Source organism: Terrapene carolina, unplaced genomic scaffold, assembly GCF_002925995.2.
Source record: "Terrapene carolina triunguis isolate 2854851 unplaced genomic scaffold, T_m_triunguis-2.0 Scaffold211, whole genome shotgun sequence".
Taxonomy (NCBI): Eukaryota; Metazoa; Chordata; order Testudines; family Emydidae; genus Terrapene; species Terrapene triunguis.
The window spans coordinates 23,589,246-23,616,829 of NW_020664562.1; the positions used below are offsets into that span (position 1 = coordinate 23,589,246).

At 40.0% G+C, this 27,584-nt stretch overlaps 1 protein-coding gene across 5 annotated transcripts in view; it reads left to right on the forward strand.

The window, feature by feature from the left end:
- LOC112109868 (transforming growth factor beta receptor type 3) overlaps positions 1-26,665 on the forward strand; it is a 177,109-nt gene extending 150,444 nt beyond the window's left edge. For 2 of the 5 annotated variants that reach the window (XM_026655905.2, XM_029912419.1), the window contains exons 11-17: positions 1,577-1,717; positions 1,838-2,011; positions 7,130-7,429; positions 8,862-8,982; positions 15,286-15,327; positions 17,670-17,777; positions 25,447-26,665. In XM_026655905.2, the coding sequence (XP_026511690.1) occupies positions 1,577-1,717; positions 1,838-2,011; positions 7,130-7,429; positions 8,862-8,982; positions 15,286-15,327; positions 17,670-17,777; positions 25,447-25,565 (1,005 nt within the window). In that variant the 3' untranslated portion in view covers positions 25,566-26,665. Of the gene's footprint in view, positions 1-1,576; positions 1,718-1,837; positions 2,012-7,129; positions 7,430-8,861; positions 8,983-15,285; positions 15,328-17,669; positions 17,778-24,160; positions 24,201-25,444 lie in introns of all 5 variants that reach the window. The other 3 variants (XM_026655909.2, XM_026655908.2, XM_026655906.2) reach the window with 3 other exon arrangements.
- The last annotated feature ends 919 nt before the right edge of the window (positions 26,666-27,584 follow it).

The window sequence follows — 27,584 nt, forward strand, 5'->3', positions numbered from 1 at the left end:
GTGTCACTTGTTACTTTTCACATGAGCATTAGCCTCATTACAAGTACATGTTTTAAAATAAATATTCAGTGCTCATCTATTTGTGTGCAAGACAGGCCTCGACTTCAAGTTTGAATCCAAGTACAGAATTCAGTTCCCCAACAACTACTTGAATGGGCACTGTGGGTACCCAGATAGCTAAGTTCTGATCTGAACACCCAATGTGGGCCCCCCCAGTTTGAAAACTGGTTTCAGAATTCTCATACAGCTGCATACTTGGAATGTAATCTGGATATGGGTATGTAAGTGACCACGTAAAGAATCCCACTTTGCTTCTAGGCTTTCTACTACAAGAACTTGCACAGTAGTGGCACTGTGAACTTGAATAGATATTGGCCAGGCCAACAAGCACTAACCTGTTTTACTCTTTTGGGGGTTTTAAGCACATTATAGTATCCCTGGCAAACAAAGGAAACCCAAGGATAGCTACAGCCACTTGATCAGACCTAGCCTGGCTAAAAACTATTCTGTACTGGCAAGACCTTGTAGCTTTTGACTTAGAGATGGGCCCAAACCAAAAACCTGAATCTAAACACCCCAAAATTGTGGAGAAAATACATCTCAATCTAAACTTTGTGTCTGGACCCAGTCTGTATAGTGGGTCAAACCAAAACTGATCCAAGCACCTCTCAGTGAAAAAACTGATTTGGAGCTCCAGGTCACTGTACAAGGTCCTGAGCTTCCCAGGGTTTGGGAGAATTCCCACTGAAAGGTGATTCAGCAGTCTGCAGAAAGGGTGAGGTGTCTAAACAGTTCAGAAGAAAATGTCACTTGTTAGAAGCTGTACTATAGCTGAGAAAACAAAGCTGAAGTTGTGAGAGAAGCAAAAGAGCAGTGGAGGAGCAGATGGGGAAACACAGAAGCTCAGTGGTGAAGGTTAGAGAGAGAAAAGCAGACAGAGGATGCGTGGAGCACCAAAGAGAAGGTATCTCAGAGGAGAGGAAAGGAAAGAAACAGTGGGGGAGGGGAAAAAGAGGGGTCAGGTAGGGGTCCAGAGAAGAGAGACGTGTGAAAAGGGATAGCAAGTTTTCCGGCTTATGTCGTTTTAAAAAAAAAGGGGGGGGGGAGGAGGATACAGAGATTTTACAGGAGAAAATCCTGCTACCTGCTAGAACTTTTTGTGATTCTTCCGGGAGTCAGTCACTGTATGTTGGAAGGTATGTTAATCCATTTCAGAGAACCATTTCTTTTAGCAGTGTTGGATACAGAAATACCAGAAGCAGAGTGGGACTGCTGGTATGCTCATTTACATACCAATCCCCAGACTGCTTTTCCAACATAGAGAGCAGTTTTACGGCTCTACTGGTTTTGACATCTGGGAACAAACTGATGGTTATTCCACATATATAGTATACATACATAAAATGCTCAGTGCTGGGCTGCAGGGATGGCGTGCTTTCCCCAGCTGGTTGGCTGCCACAACTTCTTGGTCTTCATGTTGTTCTGAAGAAAGGAAGAAACAATTAACATGAAAAGAGAATCACAATCACCTTTGTAGAAAAGCTTTTAGTTTTCACTTCCCACTTCCTTTATGTAGATTGTTATTCAGCTGTCATCACCAGTGGAAAGTAGTGGTTGGGGAATTGATGATGAAGATGTTGAATCGGGTGATAATGGATTTCCAGGAGACACTGATGAAGCAGATGCTACCTTTCCAAGCAGGCCTGAAATAGTTGTGGTATGTAATACCTTATATTTATTTTGAAATTAAAGTTTTTAGCTATGGGCCTAATTCTGCTCTCATTTCCATACCACGGGGCAAAAGTTCTGGGATTTATTTGTATTTCGTTTGTTTTAGTTTAACTGCACACTCCACCAGGCAGAGGGTGGCAAACGCTTACCTAATCCTGCGCCTCCTGAACCCCGCATCAGCAATGTGACCTTCAACATGGAGCTTTATAAAACAGACCTCTTCTTCGCTCCCTTACAAGGACTCTTCTCTGTTGCTGAGAATGGACAGATTTACGTTGAGGTAACAAACTTTGAAAGGCTTTCAGATTAACCGAAATGTTCGGCAAGGCCATGTAAGCTTAGCCAAGTTTGTGCTTGCCTGCAGTAAACTGGCATTGTGTGATTGCCTGTCTCAGACAGATGTGTACTTCTGTGATTTCAGAAAAGGAACATCATAGGTTAATAAGACAATTCTTTGTGGTGAAGACCAAAGAGTCCTCTCAAAGTGGGTAAATCCAACTAAAAGAAGTCTGTCAGTCTGGTCAGATCTGCAGTATGGAACAGTACTTGAATCTGGTCTCTTAGCTCTTACAGACCTTTATTGGATAATTACAAGCATCGGTACAAAGAATTTTCAGTGAGGAATGAGTTCATTTTATACAGAAATATAGCTTAGCTACATTTTCCAGGTGAAGTTATGTACAAAACAGTTACAGCTTCCCCTTCCCCCCACAGGTTACATGGTGGAGGAAAGGGTCTTAACATTGTCGTCATAATTCCATCTCACCTTTAAGCCACTTCCAGTCACATTTTGGTATACCAAACAGGTGTCAAACTTCTTCTCTTGTACAAATTATTGTTTTCATTCAGTGGTTGTTAACATATATGCTGTGAAAATCTTTATATTGGATATGCATCTTTGTTAGTAAGATACCAACCAAGTAGAATGACAAGAGAATATCACAGGAACTTGCCCATGTACTTAGAAGATCTTAGAAAATAAGGTCCACTATATAAGCAAACCTTCTTTAAACAGAAGTACATCTTTCTAGCAGTAATTACCAGTGATATTTAACAAACACATTTGGGAACAATATTCAGATATGATTTTTAGTACTTTCAGTTAGTGTAACAGTTCATTTTATGTGCTCTGTAAATGTTTAGTTGCCTATTAGTCCTCTACCTATAAAAATTACTTTCTTTCAAATACTTCAAAATTCTATAGTGAAAAATACGCTAAAAGAAATTGAAGCAAGGTTAAAATGCATCAAAATTAATTAAGGTGGCTTTTTTTTTTTTTAAAGTAAAAGTTTTTCACTTGGTCAAAGATTGTCAACTTCCTTCGGCATTCTGGGATGAATCCCTCTGGCTCTGGATTTGTCTGGTCTTGGAGTTATTTCTTCAAATACATACTTTAATTTCTTTATCACGTGTCCTGGGATGAGCTTGATTTTTTTCCCCTCTGTTTCTCCTTTCTGCACAGTGGAAAATTAGTATCTGTTTCAGGCATTTGTTCCTCCATCCTCCACTGATAGAAAAAACATTGTATTTTGTTTGTTTGAAAAATGTCTGTCTCTTTCTTTCGTCAATAAATTACTCATGCATAATCTCTAAGGACCTGGTACTTGTCTCTCCTGCGTAGTTTCTGTTTCTATAAGAATTGTTTTCTTTATTGTAATCACTTGTGCATTTTTCCTTTATCTCTGCTTTGTTTTTTCTTATCAATATGTTAATTCTATAATCATCTCACATCCTGTCTCTGTAGATCTTGTTTCTCTCTTTTCTTATGTGGTGACTTTTTGCTCATCCTTGCTCACCTACTTTTCTTCTGAAACCACTTGTGTTACTGGATGAAATTCAGAATGTTATAATTCATAGAGTTTAAGGCCAGAAGGGACCATTAGATCATCTAGTCTGATCTCCTGTATATTACAGGCCATTAAACTTCACCCAGTTACCCCTGTATTGGGCCCAACAACTTGAGTTTGCCTAAAGCAATCTTCCAAAAAAGCATCCAGTTTTGATCTGAGGACATCAAGAGATGGAGAATCCACCACCTCCCTTGAAAGTTTGTTCCACTGGTTAATCACCTTCACTGTAAAAAAACAACAAACCCATGCCTCACTTTTAATTTGAAATTGTCTGCCTTCAGCTTCCAGCCATTGGTTCTTTTTATGCCCTTCTCCACTAGATGAAAGACCCCTCTACTATCTGGTATTTTCTCCCTGTTAAGGTATTTATACACTAATCAAGTCACCTCTCGTTCTTTTTGATACACTAAACAGATTGAGCTCTGTTCCTCACGTTAAGGGATTTTCTCCAGCCCTCCAATCATTTTTGTAGCTCTTCTCTGCACTCTCTCCAGTTTCTCAACATCCTTTTTAAAATGTGAACACCAGAATTGGACGCAGCCCCTCAGCAGTGGTCTCACCAGTGCCATCCAGATCGGAGTAGGGAGGTAATTTTACCTATGCGTTACTCCCCTGTTTATACTTCCAAGGATTGCACCAGCCCTTCTTGCTACAGCATCACACTGGGAGCTGTTGAGTTGTTTGTCTACTATGATCCCCAAATCCCTTCCAAGTCACTGCTTTCCAGGATACAGTCCCCCCTTCTGTAGGTATGGCCTGCATTCCTTGTTCCTAGATGTATAACTTGGCATTTGGAGGTATTAAAATGCATTTTGTTAGAATGGGCCCAGCTTACCAAGGGATCCAGATTGCTCTGTATGAGTGTTCTGTCATCACCATCATTTACCGCTCCGCCAATCTTTTTGTCACCCACAAATTTGATATTTACTTTCAGATCATTGATAAAGATGTTGAACAGTATCAAACCCAGAACCAATTCCTATGGATCCCCACTAGAAACATATGAGGATTCCCTCACTGACATCTACTTTGAGATCTGTCATCCAGTTCTTCATCCATTTAATGTGTGCTTTATTGCTATTGTATAGTGCTAATTTTAATCAGACTGTCATGTGGTAGCAAGTCAAACACCTTACTACAGTCTAAGTCTATTACATCTATGCAGTTACCTTTATCAACCAAACATAATATCTTATCAAAAAATGAAATCAGAATTGTTTGACAAGATCTGTTTTCCATAAAACCATGTTGACTGGCATTAATTATATTCCCATCCTTTAATTCTTTATTGATGCAATCCCGTATCAGCTTTTCCATTATTTTGCCCAGGATTGACATCAGGCTTACTGACCTATAGTTACCCAGGTCATCCCACTTGCCCTTTTTGAATATTGGCATAGCATTAGCAGTCCTCTAGTATTTTCCCCAATGTTCCAAGATATATTAAAAATTAACATCAGAGAACCAGAAATCTCCTCAGCCAAATCTTTTTGGACTCTTGGGTGCAAGTTATCTGGGTCTGCAGATTTAAAAAGGTTTGGTCCCATAAGATGATGTTTAACATCCTCTTTAGTTAGAAAATTGTTCATCATCCTCATCTGATACAAGTGCATCATCCTGCGTCTTTCCAAATACAGAAATATTTATTACACACTTCTGTCTTTCTTCATCAGTAAGTGTTATCAACTACATCTGGTAATGGGGCTGTACCACTGCTGGCATTTCTTTAGTTCATAACATACATTTTAAAAACTCATTATTGTGCTAAGCCCTGCCAGCCATGGATTTTCCCCTCGTATCTTTAGCTTCCATTATCAATTTTCTGCATTTCATAACTTCTAATTCGTGTTGCTTGCACTGTTTTCCCTATCTGTTTTATACCGTATTGCTTTTTATTTCTAATTACTGCTCTCACTTCATCGCTGAATCTGTACCAGGCTCTGGGAACAGGCATGCTCAGTCCTTTCAGTGGGTATATACCACTGGGACGTGGGGGAAGGGATTAAGAATGGGCATGCTCAGTAAATGATACAGGCATCTAGGAACTCGGGAGGGAGTGAGAACATCCATTGTTATGAACAGAACAGTTATCACATCTAAGAGGTATTGTTACTGACTTCATTTATCACCTTTAAATGTACTTTTTAATGTAAGAATATCCCATGAGATGAATGGGCCAGTTCACACTCTGAGCCTCTTATCTGCTGCAGAAGGGTGTAGATTTTGCATTTATCAACACCAAATTTCATTTGCTGCAGTGTTACGCATTCATCTAGCTTGTTTGGATCTCCCTGAGGAAGCGTCTGCCCAGGTTCACCTAGGAAAGTTACTAAGAGAAATCAACCAAGAGTGTGAACACCCTCCATCCCACCTCTCATGGATGCTCTCATTCAGACGCGAAGTGACCTTGGGGCTTGTCTATGCATAAACCACATCTGTCCTTCCTACTGCAAGTCCTTTTCATTCAAACCATTTCGCCTTTCTGATCCTCACCCTCTATTTCCTGTTCTTAATAACAGATTGTTTCTATTGTTTAGATGCTTCAACCACTTTCTCCAATTAAATTAGTGATTTTGCTCTGCATACTTAGAGGGAAAAGGAGAATTTTCTGTGCAATCCACTGGCTCCAGTCTGAGATTTCTTTCTAGACTGTAGAAAAGTTTGGCAGGTTCTCCATTGGATGTATGCAAAACGCATGCATGCATATGGCACATTTTTGTGAGTAGGATATTAAGGCTAGTGAGACTCTTCATCATGCTGTTCTGATAATTAGGGGCAACACTCCAGTTTTTTATAGAAATAACATGCTTAATGTGCATGGAAAATGTAAATGTACCTGTATAGTTCCCGCCCCCCCAAATTGCTTTGTGGCATTCGTATTCCAGTTGGGCTGAATAATATCAGTGCACTGAGGGTTGGGAATGGGTTCCCCCCCTTCCCCCCATAAAAGAATAGAGTCACTGTCTTTGTAGCGATCACACAGAAAATATTACAGCTGCATAGCTTCTTGCTAGCCTGCTCCTCCACAGAACTCATAAGCCCCACCCTTGCTTCAAACCATGACCTCTCCACTCTGCCTCTGCATTCCACTCTGTGTGTGCATGTATTTATATTTAAGTGAAGATTTATGCAGATACAGCAGTGAGGAACTTGTAATCAGCTCCCATAGCCTTCTACTGTGGTTTGTAAACTTATTGGGGGAGTGGTGTTAGTGTCCTCCCCTTTCCCAAAAACTCAGTTCAGATATAGCATTCGTTCTATTGAGTGGGCCTACTTTTCACAGGATATTTCAGGTGAGTTGGCTGAAGTACAGGGAGGGTTGACCCTCCAAAAAAAATCACATGCTAGGACAATGACTAAGTTGGATTTGAACCCACAAAACTTGTCGTCCATCCTTTAAGTATCTCCTAGACCGTACATCCTCATAATTTAGGCTTGAAATATTTGATTGGAACTGGCATCTGAAAACCACATAATCATCCAAAATGTGAATGCTGCTAACAAAAATGCCACTGCTAAGTTTTTAATAAATTGTTTTTCATATGCAGGTTTCTGTGACGAAAGCTGACAGAGCCCTGGGTTTTGCGATCCAAACATGTTTTGTTTCACCATATTCAAACCCTGATATGATATCTGATTACACCATCATAGAAAACATTTGTCCTAAAGATGAATCTGTTAAATTCTACAATGTCCAGAAGGTGAACTTTCCTATACCACATGCACAGATGGACAAAAAGAGGTTTAGCTTTGTGTTTAAACCTATATTCAACATCTCATTGCTCTTTCTTCATTGTGAGCTGACTTTGTGTACAAATAAAGAAAAAGACACTCAAGGACTGCCGAAGGTCAGTAGTTTGTTAACTTCCTTAAGCTTTCAGATTTAGATAAAAAATGAGAATTTTTACAAGATAAGTTCCAGATCATAGTAGTTCCTGGGATTAACTTTTCTATTTGAAGATTTTATAGACTTAGATTAGTGTAATTAACATTTTATCAGTGGACCTGATAATTTTTATAGGCTCTTTTTACTCAGAGCTATGCTGAATCTTGATCACATGGTTGACATTTTAAAGTGGAAAATGTAAGTAAGTGGTTACATGTGGTAACCAGAGATTGCTTTTCATTAAGGGAGTGGTCCAGATTTATCTGTTCTATTCAGATAAAATAGCAATAGGATAAACAAAATTAACATTAATTTTCCAGAGCCTGCTGAGATAATATTGTAATTGTTTTTGAACATCCATATGTGAATTGTAAGGTTGGCCCATCTCAGGAGGACATTGATGGGAAATAAGTAAATATTATCATTTGTTTTCCAGAGTTCAGTGTGGTTACTTTTTTGGATTTATAGTAAATTCTCTGTATTGAATGTTCACTCCAATATATTTAAGTAGAATTAACATTTCCTGTTTGATTATTGTGAGACTGCTGCCTAACTATTACTTTAAAAATAGTATATAACTAAAAATACATCTTTTTGTCAAAAAATGAACTGTTAGGTATTCTGACTTTATTCAGACGTTTGGGACTTACATGCATAACTTCTAAAATTTGAGTTATTTGTAATAGTTCTTTAACATAAGAAAAGACTCATACATTATTGATCTGTATATGCACTATATATGCACTAGTGAGCTACAGAACGGCCCCCGGATTTTCAAAAGTGGACTCTGTTTTTGTTCTTGTAAATTTGTGTGTCCAAATTTTTCTATAGAAGCCTGGATTTGAATAGACACACAGCATTTATACATGAAAAATCAACTACTCAATGAGTATAAAAGCTAGCTGTGACAAGTGAAGGTAACTGGGGTGAGAGCTCTTTGAAGATATTGACCCTCTATGTAATTAACATCAGCCTTTGATATCCTAATATGCAACTATTACAGCAACAATTCAATAGTAAAACTTTCATAGAGTTTTAAGTAATGTAGCACTAAGGCACGTTTACATCTTAAGATGCAGCTGAGAATAGGGTGATCAGATAGCAAGTGTGAAAAATTGGGATGTGGGGGTGGGAATAGGGAGAGTAATAGGATTCTATATAAGGCAAAGCCCCTAATATTGGATCATCTGAACATTCTAGCTGAGAATAAGTTTTCTTTGCCAGTGTATTACAGAGATTGTTTTTTTGGAGGGTTGATAACGTTCAGATCTCCTGTTTCTCGTTAGTAAACAATACTGAGCAAACACTGATAATGAGGCAGCTGTGCAGCTGCTCTGGCTGATACTGTATTTTATTTTGAGTGAATCCCTGACCTCAGATGTTTCCATCCACAGTGCATTCCTCCTGATGAAGCCTGCACCTCGCTCAATGTTGATATGATCTTGGCCATGATGCACAATAAGAAAACTTTCACCAAGCCCCTTGCTGTAATAACCCATGAAGAAAAGCCAAAAGGTACCAACGTACATTTTGAACTTCTTAACATCACTTTGTTGCATTATACAACATATAACCATTTGTATTGCCAAAAAAGATAGCTTTAGGCATATACAATTTTATATTTTAAAAGGTACCCTTGTTCTTATAAAATGTGTTCATTTGTAGACATTTGTGTGGCACAGTCCACCATCTTATCTGAATGCCCGCAGTTACTTTTTTATGGAAATGTAATTTAGCTACTGTTGAGAAAGGAATACTCTTCCTATGCTTTACAACAATATAGGTTTCATAAGTATTAATATAGCAGAATTGCTTCTAGCAATTCATTCTTTTTTGGAAATTGAAAGCAATTCTTTACTATCTGCTGTATAATTTCTTCTTTGTGGCTGAAAATATTTAAGCATGGTAATTACATTGAAATTTCAATGTATTGGAAATATTAAAGCTTGAGGGGTTTGTAAAGTAAAGGGGTAGCCACAGGGAAACCAGCTCCACTAGAAGATTAGATCAGTAAGATGAAGAGATGAAACTGTAGTGTTTCATTGGTTTTCTTGGGGTTTGTTTAACTCATTTAGCATTTTTACAAAAAACTCCAAGTACAGAGTCATGAAAATTTGTCGATTCCTGGGTGCTGTGCTGCTTCTAATGCACATGATTCTTTGTCAAATAGTCCATTTCTGCCGTCTTCCCAGCAGAGGCAGTTAGAGCAGACAGCATTATGGCTCTACCTGCCAAGAAGTCTGGAGGCAAAGGGGCTGACAAGGTCTGTATAGAAATGACAGCCCATCCACATTTCTTCAATTCTTTTGTCTCCTTGTTCTTGTAAACATGAAGCATTTGACTTAGTTCTCTTCCTTTAAGAAAGGAAAAGAAAAGTCTAAACACTAAAGAGAGGAGGTTCAGGAAGAAAGGAGAAGAACCTGGGTAGCAGATAGAAAACTCTGTTTCTGTACTAGATGCTCTGAGCAAGGGTAACTGAAAAGGTCTAACCAAAAAACAGTCCAGAGTCAGCAAAACCCTCACTTAAATCCATCCTTCAGATTTCTGAACTGATTCACTTGTAATCAACTGTCTTTTGTCCAGGGAGCTCCTTCAGCCTCCAATAGCCTGTCTGATGCTGTCTCCCCACTGCAGCTTGCTCTTGGGAGATAAGGACTCTGCTCCCTCCTCACATCCCTGCCAGCACCCACAACTCTGTAGCTATAGGTCAACTTTTCTGCTGCTTTGGAGCTATGAGCAGCTCAGGCATTGCACATTTGATACTCCTATCCGTCTCCCTCCTGTTGTTGGGTTATAGCACATGCCTTTGCTGCCTGTGCCACTCACACTTCACAGGCACTCTTCTCTGGTGTATCCACTTTGATTCCATGGTCTAGCTTTTCCTCCATGGCTCATTCAAACAGCTGGGCCTAGCCTCCTTCCTAGCAATCCCCTGTACCATGATCATTCCCTTCATATGAGGATCCACCTGCCCAAACTGGCTTCTCTCAGGCTCACTTAAAGCTAACATCAGAGCCATCCTGCACTCTGTGCCCTACCCATAATCCTGCCTCTACTGACATCTCAGATTCCTCAATCCCTGTCTGGTGCAGGAAATGCTCCAGGGCAATAGCCAGGAAGATGACTCAGGTCAAGAACTCACCTAGTTCCGGAACCCTGACACCATTCTAGACTCCCTTTCCTGACATCCTGCTCAACTGCTTGTGATTCTGAACCTTTGTACTCTGGCTGTCTTTGGTGTGGAGAGCCCCAAAGCTCTGCCCAGGAATAAGAGTTTTAAACAGGACCCTCTTCAGAGGTTCAAGTTGCCTTTTCTCTCCACCCTTCTAGCCTCAACATCATCCCTGCCCTACAGAGGCTCCCTGTCCTCTGACAAGCCTCTGACAAGCTTGGGTATTTCCCATGTCCTTGGTGGGCACTAACACCCTCTTCCCCATCTCAACAGTCACTCTCTTCAAATTAGCTTATTCTGGAGTAAGAGCATCCACACACAGAGCTAATTGCGAGTAACTCCCCATGTAGACAAGCCCTAAAATACCTGGATTTTTTTACTTGGGGGGAAAAAAATCTCACTTTTAAGGAAGAATCCCCAGAAGCTTACTGACACAAACATTCCAAGTTATGTAGGAACCCTTTTTACCCAGCATGCTAGACACTTCTCACCCTTTTAAGCTGGTTTCCTAGAAGCAGTTTCCCTTTCTCAGTGCATAGTCCCTCCTCTGCTTTCTCTTTCAAAGCTTGGAATATTCTGAGTGTGGTTGGCCATGATGACAAACAGGAAACTTGTTTTCACTTTTCTAACCTTCCTTCCCCTATGAGTGGCCATTTCCCCACCATCGTCTTTCACACTCTCCATCAGGAGAACATCTTACATTTGTGGGGCTGCATTCTATGGTGACAGCTGGGAAAAAGACACTGATTGCAATTGCAAGAGAATTCGCCTTCTCCCCCAATCATTCAGACTTTTCTGGCATGATGTGTATGCCTTTTATTTACTTCTCCCCCTTCCTCCTTGCCACCCTTGCTGGTGGCAGGCTTTCAGAGTGTGCACCTCACACCCCAGGCTGAGAGAGTGGTTGCTTGTGAAGCAGAAGTATTACTCTCCTGGAGCTCTAGGCAGTCCCCTAGTTCTCCAAGCCTATGAGTGTGTGATTCAGGACCAGCAAATGGTAACTATGGTGACCAAGTAATGATAGCCTATGTAAACATCAGGGCAGTATCAGTTGCTTCTGTTTCAGGTACTTCTGAAGGACACAATCCTGTCTCTACTCATTTCAAGCAGTATATCTTGCAGGGAAAGATCAGCTCTACTGCAGACTGACTCGGCAATCACCAGCTAATTTCCAGAAAGCCAAGTATTCCTGAGTTTCTGCCAGCACCTCATGTGTCTCTGTTAGATCCCCATAGACCAATTCAGTTTGAGTCAGTGCCTTGTTCCCTGTTACTGCTCCTTTGAACATTAATAAAACATTTGCATTGTTCATTCTCTTTTAGCTCTAGCATTGTAGTTTAGAGGGTTTCAGTAGCTTCACTTGCAGCTCAAAGTCTTCCATTTGCATGCAACGTCTGTTTGAAATTTTGGAATGCTGTCCAGACAGAGTCAAAGGATGGGGGATCAGAAATCCTTTAACCTCAGTGCTGCAGTGCATGCTTTTTAGTGTTTAAACAGCATATGGATTACATGGAACATTGCTGGGGGACATAAGCAACAACTGTTTTTGTTTAACTCTGCAAGGAAGCCCATGTCTTTATGCAAATTAAATCCACTAAGAATTAAAGGCAAGTATTTGATTGGTAAATGCAGTACAATTAAAACTATGCTTTTGGGCCTGATTCTGTACTCTTTCCTCAGCAAAACTCCCACTGATCTCCGTGATTACCCATTCCTGACAGAACACATTAAACTGGGTAATTGATGTTTATCCTTCAGCAAACAGGTTTACACCCAGAGCTCTATTCTCCTTTTGGATGTGCGGGGCTGTGTGTGCAACTTCCATGGATAACTTCAACTGGAGTTATGTCTGTATAAAGAGTACAAGGTCTAAGGGTATGTCTTCACTACCTGCCGGATCGGCGGGCAGCAATCGATTGATCCAGTGGGGGTCGATTTATCGTATCTAGTCTAGATGCGATAAATCGACCCCCGAGCGCTCTCCTGTCGACTCCTGTACTCCAGCTCGGCAAGAGGCGCAGGCAGAGTCGACGGGGGCGCGGCAGCAGTCGACTCACCACGGTGAAGACACCACAGTAAGTCGATCTAAGTACGTCGACTTCAGTTACATTATTCACGTAGCTTAAGTTGCGTAACTTAGATTGATTCCCCCCGCCCCAGTGTAGACCAGGCCTTAGTGTGTAAAAGTCAAACCAGATTTACTAGGAGACAGTTGCTTGATAGACTCTATTGTTGCATTGTGGGTGATCTTGTCTAAATGTTTGGTGGAACTCTTCCCAGCATATTGCAGATTTTGAGCATAATGCACAACTATTAGCACCTTAACATCTCTGATACGCAGTTGTTCCACAATGAATCAAATGGCCCTTTTCTAAAGGGTAACTGCTGTGATTGACTGCACAGTGAATCTGTAAGATTGAGAACAAATTATATTGCACTACTAAAATAAGAGTATTTGCATCTTAGAGATGTCAATTATCATTTGCTTTGATGTGAAACAGGCCAGCTTTCATGGGTATTGTTACAAACCATGTTATTGGAACTATTATGTTACATCTGCTCTGTAAGTCAAATGAAGACGCTTGTACGTTTGACATTTTGGGAGCCAGCACAAATTGTTCAATGCAAAGGTGTCTGTTTTCTTCTCCATACATCATGCACGTGACTTCCATTGACTGTAATGGAAACCATGGCTGTATATTTAGAGGAAAACACTCCTTTCTAGTTTGCATTTTGCTTTATAGGTTTTTACAGGCTTGCTTCTTCACCTTATTGTATCAGATTCCCATGAAACCTCCTAAAAATGGCCAAACAAATAAAATTTTTAAAAAAATTATCCATATCCTGGCATCTTTAAATCACATCTGTTCTTTGGCTTGGCACAATTTAAATGAAAGGTGTAGAAAGAAATTTATTTAAAGTCTATGAAATTGAACTTTTCAGCAGAAGAATATATGTCCATTTCACTATTTGTTCAGTTTATGCAAGATGTGGAAAATATTGGGGGGGTGGGGGTTTCAGTGAAGGGAGCAAGATCACAGAAAAGAGGTCCTGAGCCACTGACAAGCACTTTTCCTAAACCAAGATATAGAAAACCATGTGTGTTACTTAAAGCTGGCATCTATTATTTTAAAATTATACACTTTTCCTGGGCGCACTCACCCCTCTTGTGTGGCACAAAGCTGCAGCAAGCAACACACATTAATGCCAAGGAACTGGATAACTATTGCAGTGAATTGGCAATGTTGTTGTTTGTTGTCTGGCAACCTTCCTATTCTGTGGAGAGGCCAATGACAGAATTAGCATGGAAAATTGATTCCTGTCACCACTGGAGACACTCTGTTTAGTCCAAGGTTGGGATATGCTAGCTGGATATATGGACAAACTTATGGTGCTGCTACCCATGTTGTACTATTTCACTCTCTAGTGTTTCAATCCATTGCCTTTCATAAACATCACATTCATTTATACTTCTGCTTTGACTTCCATTTGATAACTTGTTAGTATATTCACAAACCAAAAAACTTACATTTTGAGAAAGCTAAGGTTGAGATATTAAAAACAATAACATATTCCAAAATGTATGAATAAAAAAAACACTTATATCAGGAAACAAATTCTTAAGGTCACTCAAAAAACCTTAACATTGTCCCAATTTCCCCATTCTTGTTTTAACATGCTTGTCTAGTCCACTTGCCATGGATGATATATTTAAAAATAAAAATAAAAAGATAGCCACTTGGTAAACTACACTGCTTTAGTTTATTCTCGGAGTAAATAAAAATGGTTTGGATATTACAGCTATGTGTTTCTGAGAGGAAAATGTAATGAACCAGATATAGAATTTTGGCCACGTGGTACCCTGTGTAGTTCAAGTTAGTTAATGCAGTTGCTGCTGAAGAGGTTTGAAACACGAATCCTGGCATATAAATACATGCTGGATAAACAATACAAAGAAAACTAATAACTTTCAATATATTTTGAAACTTCTAGAACTGCTCTTGCCCCTTGATCAAAGCAAATTTTTTCCAATTGTTAAAAGATATAAAAATATGTATCATTACAGTACCTTGCCAAATCTTCTCATAATGGAAGCATCTGGTACACTCAAACATGTCAGAATTTAAATTCTTTGGGCAGCTTGGTGATCTAGAGATTGCAACATGGGTTACCAAACACAATGTTTGAATTAGAATCCAAATCTGGGTTTCTGGCTCCTCAAGTTGGCCTTGGGTATCCTGAGAGGAAGGGGACTCCTGACATCTAATAGTTCCTCCATGGAGATACCAGGCTTGTATATGAAGAAGGGATACCAAATAAGAGAGAGAGTAGGGGTAAAGATGCATTTTTAAAGACAGTTTTGTATTTCTTTCCATTCCACGTTGATGATGATTGATTATTATTTCAAAATAGTAGCTTTAACATCATAGCTATGATTTTTGTCTTCCAGTGTAAATAAGATAGAATACCAAGTAATTTATGCACATCACAGAGCACAGTGGAAATGTACAAATCAAAACATGTGCATGTAGACTTTCCTCCCAGTGAGATGCTGAAGATTGCTTATATAGTGTGTGGTATTTCTATGGAGCATCATACAATTAATGTGTGTTTTGTTTTTTTGTTTTGTTTTGTTTTTTAAACAGGTCCACCTACTCACAAGCCAAAAGGCAATGGGATGCAGCCACGTAAGTTATGCATATCTGTCTACTTTGTTGATCTAACACAGGATTTCTCAAACTTCATTGTACCGTGACCCCCTTCTGACAACAAAAATTGCTATACAACCCCAGGAAGGGGGAATGAAGCCTAAGCCTGCCCCAGTCCCGTTGCCTTGGGCGGGGAAGGGGGGGAGGGGCGGCAAAGCCAAAGGTGAAATCCCAAGAGCTTCAGCTCCAGGCAGGGGGTCTATAACCTGAAGCCCTCGGGCTTTGGTCCTGGGCAGTGGGGCTTGGGCTTCAGCTTCAGCCTCAGACCCCAGCAAGGCTAACGCCAGCCCTGGCAACCCCATTAAAATAGGGTTGCGACCCACTTTGGAGTCCTGATCCATAGTTTGAGAACCGCTGATCTAACGACTTCCAGACAAAAGGTTAAGTCAAAGAGAATTTATCGTAAAGCTTTTTAAACTTAGAACAGAATTAAGTCTTTGGTTTTAGTGCCCCTGGGGACAGTATCCCAGATCCTCAAATATAGTTAGACACATGACTCCCAGGATCTGGGCCATGCCCACTAACTTTAAGAGAGAGGAATGCATGAGGGGAGAGCAGTAATTTGTATAGGTGATTGCAGTACTCCAACATCCAAGCCCACCACAGATGTGATAAAATGTGGCTCTGACTTTCACTCTGAGTTCAACATTAGCTTTCACAACTCCCCTGACACTGAAAATCTCAACCATGCTAAAGGGCCCAGTCAGCTCTTGAAGAGAGTGGGTAGCACCAGAAATACATCGCAGATGGGAGGGAAGGAAAAATGATAGCTGAAGGGTGAGAATTTAGAAAGTGAGGAGTGAAAGAAATGAAGGGAAAGAGCTTGTCTCTTTGGGTCTTGGAACTAGATTCACACAATGTGGCACAGGGAATGATAAAATTTACCTCCCTCCACCAGCTGGGCTACCTGTGTCCTGCTATGAGTGGGATCTAGTTGTCAGTGAACTGCATCTTAAGGCAAGAAGATGATGAGATGATGCAGTTGTAGATGAGACATCTCTGTTTAACAAACACAATTATAGTTTGGATTTAAAATAACCAGACATGAGCAAGTGACTCAGAAATGTCAAAAATAGGAGAAAACTCCAGTGAGCCACTACCTGGGCTGTTCTTTCTGTCCCAAATCTGGCTGCACATACTCAGAAAGGGATTCTGAAGAGCTCCCTTAGTGGAAGCAGGGGTCTTAAAGGTATAGTACCCATGCAAGTGCACCTATCAATGACAGGGAAAGCAAGTAGAGGTGCTGCTGCCTGCCTTTTCGAGGGAATTCTGCTGGATGCAGGAAACTAGGTAGAAAGAAGTTGAATTGGAGGAGATCTACTAAGCATTCCCTGGCCAGCCTCCTCCATGTCCCCCTCACCCACCAACACAGACGCTGGGGTGAATTGGAGTCTGTGTGTTCAGTTCTTTTCCATTATTTACTCAATTACTAAAAAGTTATTCACTAGCTTAAATCATTTCATATGTTTATGGGAGACATTAGAAATACTACATCTGAAATTAGTCCTAAGAAAAACTACAAAAAATAATTGATTCAGTATGAGAACCATACTAAGGTGTCTTTGATCAAAAAGAAGAAATATACAAGACAATGGCTGGAAGTTGCTGTAATTGTGTAAGTAACATTTGGAGACATACATTCAGGAACCAGATGCAGTACCGTACAAACTATACTGCATAAAGGTCCCCTCCCCTAGAAACTGACTTTTTTGTTCTATTTTTGTGATCTGGAATTAATTTGTTATTAAGAACATTGCCAAATATGAAAAACAATTGCTCCTATTTATGTTTTTGCTGACTTTTGAGCTGGCACCACTTCTTACTTAACAGCGCTTCCGTTCTCCACCTAGATATAGGGCTGAAGTTGCAGAGGATATAGAGTAAAGTTGGCTTGAATGGTAGGATATGAATAAAAAGTAATCTTTTAGCAAGACTTCACAGCCTTTTTAAATATATATTTCAGTTAAACCTGACATTTAACTGAAAACAAAGAATAATTAACAAGAACCTGAGAACACTTTGAATTCATTCTGGTTTTGCTAGATTTGGGATGTTTTGAGCTGGGTTTTTGCTTTGTGACTCGGAACAGTTTGTTAAACTAAAGACATTCTTCATGCTCACCTCTGCAAGCATGTGCATTGCTTGTCCTCCTTAGACACAAATCACAGTAATCTGCTAAGTATCATGGGGCTTTCTTTTCTTGCGTTTAAAATGATGGTTAATTAAATATGAAAATGTCACAAAACTCTGTGTGAAAAAGGGAGGAGGAATTTTTAAAAGTACTATTCAGCATTCAAAATGAAACTGATTTTTATTTATAGCAGTTTTCTATGGTCTGGACACTCTGACCGTTGTGGGCATCGCCTTTGCAGCATTTGTGATTGGAGCACTGCTGACAGGAGCACTGTGGTTTATCTATTCTCACACAGGTTAGTACAGTTGTTTTCACCAGCTTCCATTTGGCATAGCACACTGCAATGGAGGCAGTGAGATCTAATGCTTATAGTCAGGAGACTAGGTCTTCTTTGCTGCTTTCCACGTTCTCCCTAAGGTGCTTTCCAGCAACTCCCCACAGCAGACTGAAGGTGTTAACCAGGTAGCTGTATCTGCCCCTCTAGGTAATGGGGGGGATATTATGTCTTTTGATATTTTGTTTAGAAACTGGGAGATTTTTCGACTGCTAACCGTGAAAACTTACCCTGGGATCTGAAAATCCAACTGAGATTTTATAGCTCATGTGCCATCACCAATAAAGATTCTGTAATTGGAATTTAGTTAATTCTACTGATGTGTGAGCCAGAAGAGAATCCATTAAATCTTTTTAGCTAGTAAAGTAAGCAGATGTGACTGACTACATACCAGGAGCAGATCAAATGACTAAAAAGATGCCATATTTACATAGGCCCTTTTCTGACTACAACTGCAATTTAAAATGTTTCGTAGGCTTTGTTTACCCAAAACCTTGCATTGGTTTAATTAAAATTCTCAGTTTTTAAAAAGTTAAGCTAAATTTATAGTCACTGATAGCTGATTTAAGTGTGAGCCAAACAAGAGTTTCCATGGTTTTAAGTAAATTGATCTGAAACCCAATTTTAGTTGAACTGGTGCAAATTGCATGAAAACCAATCTTTGAGGAACTCCTATCCAGAAGTTTCTTCCATGGCAAACTAGATAAATATGTCCTTAATCATGGGCTAGGTTGTCTGCTGTGTCCTCTGAGACATGCCGCACAGGAGGAGGAGGAGGGGAGGCACAGGTGGCTTTACATCACCTTTTGCTCCACTTGGATTTTGAGCTGCCACAGTAACTAGAACTGCCCTGGTGTATGGTTAGACCAGCACCATGGACTATTCTAACATGCAGCAGCCTTGCCTGGGCTTCCTATGGGCTGCTCTCCAGCCCAGAATCCCCAGAGTAGTCTGTGCTCTGGGCCACTTCCACTCCTGGCCACCCAGGGTTGGGGCGGGGGGCAAAGAACGGTGAAGTGTCAACCCTATGCTGCTCTTGGGTCAAGGGACTTCTCTCCTAACTTGTTGCAACTGCTTCATGCCACTGGAGCAGGGTATAGGGGCCAGAATCTGGCCTTATATAGTCAAAGCTTCTGTAAACACTATAAGCTCAGAATTTAAGTTAACTGGCAGAAATCTACTGTTTCCAATTGATTATACAACAGCTTTTGATAAGAAAATTAATATTTCTGAATACATTAGCTGTGTATGAAGCTGATTTGGAAGCCAAAAGCAAATTTGGGTACCTCAAAGGGTGTGATAAATATAAATGTTCCATTGCTGGAACATGGGGGAAGAACGGGAGATACAGTTCCTGTAGGTAAAACATACAAGTTAAGGAAAGAATCTCCAATTAGATCACTTTAACAAAAACAAGTTTAAAGAATTTTGGAATGAATTAATGTTTTGTTAAGCCTTCATCCTTTATCAATAGATATTGAATCGCTGTTCAATTATAGAGATACCTAGAGGGACATGTGTTGTATGTCAGAAGTTGTGTGTTAAACTTTACAGTATTAATAAATAGCAGCATTACACAAGAGAGAGTAATTAAAATTGACAAAATCCCGTTGTCAAAAACAATGGGAAGTTGACATAATAAATCCTTCAACAAAATGGAATTTGGACCAACCCTATTAAAATAATTAGTGACTAACTACATCAGTCATAGTTACCATGTAAAATAGCAAGTGGAGCAGCTGTTCTGACTTTCCTTATTGACTGAGAGACAAAAGTAAAGGGGAAAAAGTGTAAAAAGAAAGAATAAAAGGGAAGACAGGAAGCCGGCTCTCTAATTCCTGGGATTAGAGAATTTTAGAAATTAGATATAGGGGGCCAGATTTTCAAAGGAGCCTCAAAATGGACTGCTGTTCCTGTGCGCACATTTTCCCCCACACTCAGTCACCTGCATCTACAAATTGGGATTTGTAGTAGAGATTTGCTACCAGGGACTTCCCCTGGCCACCATAACCCCTCGGTGGAGAATTGCAGTGGGCAAGATAATTCAGCCCCGTCTGAAAGGCTTTGGGGTCTGCTGAAGACATTTTTGATTAAAACATAAATAAATATATAGCTAAGCTGCATATCTTAGATAGGGTCCTGTGTGTACTACAGCCATATAATTCACCCCTTGTAATTGGGATTCCAGAGCATAATCCAACTTTCATTTTACATAACATTATCTTTCAAAAGTGATGCCATGGTTTCATTCTAGGTTTGCAGGCAGCATGAAACAATCTCTCTTAGGCCTGGTCTACACTAAAAACTTTTACTGGCATAGTAGTGATGCTTGGTGTGGGGTGGGAGGGGTGTTTAAATTACTGTTGATCCTGGCAAAAGCCAGACTGTAGATGCAGTTATACCAACAAAAGAAATACTTTTGCCAGTTTACCTTATTTTGTTTGGGGAATTGGTATAAACTACATCAGCAAAAGAATTACTTTGCTGGTATTAGCTGTGTCTACATTAGGAAGGCTTGCTAGTATATACCAGCAAACACTTTCTAATATAGACCAGGCCCTAAATGGATGAACTCCCCCATTCATCTTAATGGGTTGTTAACGCTGAAACCAGAAGATAACTGAAAATGTAGAAACAACATAAAATAAATGCAATTGAATATCGAAACAAACAACTCAGTAGCTTAGTTATTGATTGTATTACTCATTTTGATTATTTCATTCAAATAACATTTAAAAAAATTATCTGAAACTGCTGCAAAGTTTCCACCAGAATGTCAACAAAAATCTAGGAGCTTTACTGAAAAATTTGGGTCCAGTTTGCCATTGAGCACACAGGGCTTTTTGTTCAGAGAGTACTAAAGGATGGAGAGGCAAAGAAGAGAGCAGGGCAATTGAGAGGTGCTCTATCCTCCTTCTCAGGCCAGAGCTCTCTCTTTTAGTCTATTTTTTCCAACTGGTTAGAGAACTTGAAAGGTGGCTACCAACCTTTCCACAATAATAGAATATCTGTCTGGAGAGGATCCTAGAACAAAGGAAGGCAGAGGAGCTTGGCTAGTATTGAATACTCTTTACCTGAGCCTCTTTAGAAGAAGTAAAAGTCTTGCTGCAGCCCTGTTTGTGTGCAGTAACCCTTCAGGAGTTAATTGTGAAATTATCTATGACTGGAGAATTCTGCTCTAAGTGAATAAACTGTCATGCTTAAGGGATAAATACAAGGGACATGGAACAGCTTGATAACTTATTAGACTTTGCTAAACATAAACCCAACAATTTTAAACCCTGCATTATGTATGGCACACATATCAGTCACCTAATCCTCTTAGAAAGTATGATTTTCTCTTATTCGGACAATGCTTCAAGTTAACAGGATAAAATTTTCCAGAACTCTGGAAGTTAAAGGTCTCCCCTTCTCTTGTTTTTAAAATGGGATCTGATTTAAAATAAACTGACATAGCAACCAATTATATTTGGCAAATGGAGATAGAAAAGCAAACATTCAGACTTCCTGGACAGGGAGTACTACTGGCAGTTTTCCTAAGTGTGAATAATAAAGTACATGTTGTCACATTCAGATGGGTAAAAGCTTGTTTACTGTCAATAGATAGGACATGGCCATTTTGAGGAGTGATCAAGCACTAACATTAGACACAAGAAGCTGCAGTAAGTTGTGGTATATTAAATAAATTTTTTCTCTTCACTTAAATCCTCTCAATAAAAAAATCAAAATAATTTGACAGTTTATCAAGGTGATGAAAAATAAATACAAGACTAAGCAAAAGTCAGTCTAAATATATTGGTAGGTTCTGTTCATAGTCTCACTAAGATTTTGAGTCTTCAATTAAAAGACAGTGCAAATTGTGCTGGTATCTCTGTTACACAAACAGATTGTTATATGTCAGAACGGCCAATAATTTTCTAGACATGGAGCAGTGAAGAGGAAATTAAATGACAGCAGTGTCTTTGCCACTGAGGCAAAGTGCTTATCCCCCAAACTTTTAAAGGAAGATGCCTCCTAGGAAGTTTTCCAGAAGAGCGGAGGAATGGGGTGTGTAGTGCTATTTGGCTTCTAAAGAGATTGTGACAGCTGTGCTTGTCATTTTTCCTAAAAAAGAAGAGGTATTCAGCATATAAACTAAGTTATGGTTGAGTTTATACAGATCGTATTGATATGCTGTGGCTGATGCAAAACTATGTGTAATCATGCGGTTTGTAAAATGGGTGACAGCGAAGCTGTAATAAGACCTAACAGCAGGGAATATGGGCCAGTTCTACATTTTGCAGAACTGCTTTCTTGGCAGAGATTTTGAGGGGCCCTATTAAGGGAATGGAAGTAACTGCAGTTCCTGTGTTCCAGTGGTAACAGCTTTTTCTATTTTTTTTTTTATTTTTATTTTTATGAAAGGGAGTTTGCTTATCACTGACTTATAGATATGTCCTTTAACATGACAGGAAGGGAGGCTTATACCCAAAACAACTAATGGATAGAGGAACATTTTATAATGAAGGAGAAAATGCCCAAACGAGGTTTATGAAAAGCTTATAATAAGATAACACAACAAGAAACTACTTGCTATAGTTTACTTTGTTTATATACAGAGCTGTTTCTAATGAAAAGATAGGAATGAAACATTTTATTTAAGAAATGCTGTGCTAGATTCAGTTACACATAAAAGAAGTCTATAATTTGTGGAATTACTTTGGATTTGTACAGATCAGAAACTGCCTCACAACATTAAATGTCTTATTTAGTGTTGAATCCATGGGCAAAATTCTGACCTCTGTTAAAGCAATGCAGTGCCATTGACTTAATTGAGGAAGAGTGTTTGTGGGGAGTTTTCTTCCTATTTTTGAAAATAGTGGGGTGCAAGGCAAAAGCTGTGCACTCTTTAGATAGTAGGTATTACTAGTTAGGCATACGGCAGTGATTGTAGGATGAGCTGGTAGCAACCCCTATATTTAGGTTGCCTCGCACTTTTCATTGTGAAGGATTCTTGTGACCTCTTCTCTTGACAAGCTCTCGTACCTCCATTGTTTGCAGCAGGGCTTTGATATTTAGTAGGTGGGAATCCCCTTGTGCTGCAGAAGTGCCTCTTCATTCGCCCATGATATTCCATTCAGATATGGGTGAGCTTTGATGCCCTGCCTGACCTCTATGGGGTCAGAGGTTTTTTTGGTTTTTGTTTTTTCCAGGTTTTACAAATAGTGACATTTAATGTTGTTTATATGTGTTTTGTTAAGTGTTTATTTGTATTGTTTTTACATAAAATATAAAGTTTTTAAATAAAAAAAATGGGGTGAGCTACAAAGTGTTAAAAATCACCATTTCCTTTCTGTCACTGGGGTTCCTCCGGAAAATTGTGGCAACCTGCCAAAATTTCTGAACCATTCCAAGACTGGGCTCATGTTGCTGCCGCAGCAGCACACACTGCAGTGGGAACAACAGGGAGCTGCCAGAGCAGCTTTTCGGGGACGAGGAGGAGTGTGAGCCAGTCTGCTCCACCCCTGTAAATCCCAGGATCCAGCACATGGCCCCCCCGTAGCCCATTTACCACTGGGGGCACCACGTGTGGCAGGAGCTCTCACAACTCCTGGGCAGGGAAGGAGTGGGGGAGGGAGGGAGAGACACAGGTCGGCGTCCCCTCAACTGCCCCTATGGACCCAGCACATGGTACCAGGGGTCAGTCACCCATCTGGGGGCAATTCATGGGACAGTAGCTATCCCAGCTGTGGCTGGCCTGGGCTTCCCCTGAACACTCTCCAGAATCAGCAATCCTGTCTCCCCTCTTGCTGCTAGGCCTTAGGTGACCATACGCCCCATTTTGGCCAGGACAGTCAGTCCCATTTTAAGCTCTGTCTTGTCCATCCCAACTTCCTTGGCAAAAGTTGGATCAGTTGGCAAGAGCAAACGGGACAAATGCCCACTTGTCAAAAAAGTGGTGCGGTGTGGAGGAACGATGTGGATGTGGGGGGTCATGGTTTGAGCAACCAGCGACAGCCTCTAGCGGGGAGCCGGCTGGGGCCAGCCCCGTGGGGGGGGGGCAGGCGGGCGGTTGGAGGGAGGGAGGGGCTGTGCTGTAATGCTGAAGACTCAGGGTTCTAACACTACTGATGATTGGGAAGAGGGCTACAGATCCAAATAATAAAACTTGTAACCTTTTTCTTTAAAAAACATTAGGAAACCACAGGACTACATTAAAAGAACATTAAGGTTACAAAGTTAAGCACTTCAAAGTTAGGCAATGCCAGATTTATGGTTGCCTGTGCAACCTTAATCCCCCTCTCCCCCATATGCATTGTGATACTATCTTTAATTACACAATCATACTATTTTTCCCCCCACAGGACCTCTGCCTCATTCAGTGCACAAAATGGACAAGAAAAGGGAAGTATTAATATTGCACAGGCATCAATAAAATCAGGCATTTTCTAACTTTTTAGTGCTTGACTTTGTAATCCAAATAACATTCTTTTAACAGTAGTGTGTGTGTGTACTTACACTCTGAGCATGAAATTGCAAGAATATTGTACCTTATACTGTGCTGTAACTACTGCTCATACTGTCGTAGCTATGTGGAAGCTTGCTGTAACCCTGCTACATTACATTTAGAGTGGGATATGCAAATCAACTCAGCATTACAGGATAGGCCGTTTTCCTACTCTGAAAACAAATGGTCGTCTGTCTCACAATACGTGCCATCCTCCTGTGACTGAGGAGGGGGAGGAGAGTGCTTTCAGATCCAACTCATTAGTTTTAGTAAATGCACTGCTCCATGTGTTGGCATTAAGACAAAACATTCTACACTTTTCTAGCTGTTTTCCATCAAACAGAAAAGCCCACAAAAAATCTAGGGTCTGATCCTGATCTGAGTTATGGGATACTCCTGGGGGCATTCTGCGCCAAAAAAATTAAAAATTCTGTGCATAATATTTTAAAATTCTGCAAATTTTATTTGTCAAAACAGCGCCACATAATCACGCCACCTTCAATTATTTTGGTAATTTATTTGAAAAGACCTGTCAACAAGTATGTCTGTAACAAGACAGACACACACAAAAATTCCCCCAGGAGTAGAGAGTTAAAGAAACCTCTATGACAAACCAGTTCCTGTTTCTCTGCCCCCTTCTCCCCTGTCCCCCAGATGGGAGGCCAGATACCCACAACCCCTCCCCCATAGCTCAGCCACGGGGGCCCCCCAGCCAATACACCTGAACCCCCTCCCCCAGAGCCCAGCCACAGGGACCGCCAGCCCAGATTCCCGCACCCCCCTCCAGAGCCCAGACACCCGCACCCTTCCCCCCCCATTGCACAGAATTCCCCCAGGAGTATGGTGACTGAACCTCAGTTGATAAACAGCTGACCGTAGGATACACACAGCATCCATAGCTGAGCTCACTGTCAGCTGCTTTTATACAATTAAGAAAGCAGCTAGAAAAGATTTTTTCCATGTAAATACTACCCAGAGGTGTCAAAATCAAGTAACATTTTTAACAAATGTTTCCATTTGAAATGTATATCCAGTGCACAGTTTTTATGAAAATAAAAATGACAAGAACATTGGAAGGTGGTAGAAATATTTTTGCTGTAGCATATAACATTTTCAGTTTCCTTTTTTTTTTTTTTCCCCCAGGGGAAACAGCAGGAAGACAGCAGGTCCCCACATACCCACCAGCCTCTGAAAACAGCAGTGCCGCACACAGTATCGGCAGCACACAAAGCACCCCCTGTTCTAGCAGCAGTACAGCCTAACCCAAGGGGAAATAAGTCCAAGGAGCATCATAGGAGGGCAGAGGTTCAAAGAGACAGTTTGTTGACATTAGCTGTCTAAAGTTGGAAGGATTAATTTAGTTTCTTTTGAGAAAGGAGGGATTTCACTGTAGAAAAAAAAATCACCGGATCTTCTGGATAAATACAGTCTTTGGACCTTTCTACAGCATGTTATGCTACATGAGACAAAGCTATTAATTCTACAGTACTGCAACCTGTTAAAAGGGTGTGTGGGCTCTCAGTGCGAAATACATGCCAGTTTGAAAAATGCTGCTTTGTCTATACAAAATAATTTTTGGTTCCTAAACCTTTTCACTGATAAGGTGTTCGTAAAGGGATTTCAACAAGATAAGTAGAATAAAGGAGATCTTAGGTCAAAGGATTCCTACACATCAGAAGAAGAAAGTCTCAAGCTCAGATCTACTTGGTTAAAAACCATTTTATTACTTCAGCTATATTTAACCACTTCAAAATAACGCCTTGTTTTCTTGAGCTTGACTGCTATAGCATCTTACCTGCTTTCTTGTTTTGTGTACAGTTTCAGGTGTTTAAAATGTGTTTGCCTTTGGTAATTATAATGCTCACTAAAGCAACATTCCCTTTCTTGTTCACTGGGCCAAAACTATCTTCAGTTAGGGGTTTTTACCCACTATACACACAAAGATTAAAGAAAGATAATATGCACTAATGTTAATGTGTGTATACTTTATGAAATATCTTTATGCAAATGTATATACCACAGTATACACCATTTTACTTAATCTAGCATGTCTATTTTTTAGACAGGGAAAATGATCTTAATATCCCACTCTACTCATGAGGAGGATGTTAGATATTTATAATTGGCTCTTTAGTTTATATGCATATTTTGAAATTAATATAGAAAAAAAGTATATTGAAATATACTTGGCTCAGTCCTACATTCTTTGTGTGCCCTGAATTCCAGTTGACATCACTGTGATTTTGAGTGCACAACGGATATACAACCGAGCCTATCTGTATAAAACACTGCGTATAAAAATTAAACTGTTCTTTTAAGATAACAGTCCACAGCGGTTTGTGTCAAACTACTAGTTAGTCATATGAACATTGCAGTTGGATATTCCCAAAGTAATATTAGAATGTGAGATGGACAATAAGGCACTAATTTTCATAGTATTATTTTAGTGGTTTTGCCATACCCTGACCTTACAATAAATCCCAAATGGAGGGAAAAATTAGATGTGAACTACTTTGAATATTATGGTGTCACTTTGCAACTGTAATATGCTCTGATTCCTCTGTTTTTGGTTTGTTTTGGGTTGTTGTTTTTTAAAGTGAACTCTATTCTCTTGTCACAGGATATGAATGACTTTAGTAGAGGCTGCTTGTATTCTACAGCAGGAGAATAGGATTCTTTATATTAGGGCGATATTCTCCTAAGTCTGAACTCAATATTTCTATTGCTAACTCTACACTTACGCCATGTATACAACTCATATTGTCAATGGATATTCAGCCTGTATAATGAGATCAAAATGTGCAATAGAGATACGTACTCAGGATCAGATAGCAGAATTTTTCCCTTAATTTTTTAAACACATTTGTCTCTGATCCTGCAAATGTTTATGCACATGGGTAAACTTACAGACCAACCCTGATGTTGCAAAGCCTTATCCATGTACTTAACTTTATGCCCTGTGATCAGTCTGTGTCAATGGGGACTGCTCACAGTGAGTAAAGTTAAGCACACGTGAAACCCTTTGCAAGATCAGACCAATGAATAATTCCATTGAGTTCAACAGAATGACTCACGTATATAAGTGTTTGCAGGACTGAGTCCTTCGTGTGGGGAGAACAAATATGCTACCTGTGTCTTTGAAAATAATGCGCTTTGCCTAACCTTCAGCAGAATGTATTGTGTAAGCATATTCTATGTATAAAATCTTTAAAGATGTCTTCAAAGAAGACAAAAGTCTTTAAGTCAATCATAGCTATATTTTACTACATTAAATTTGTGTA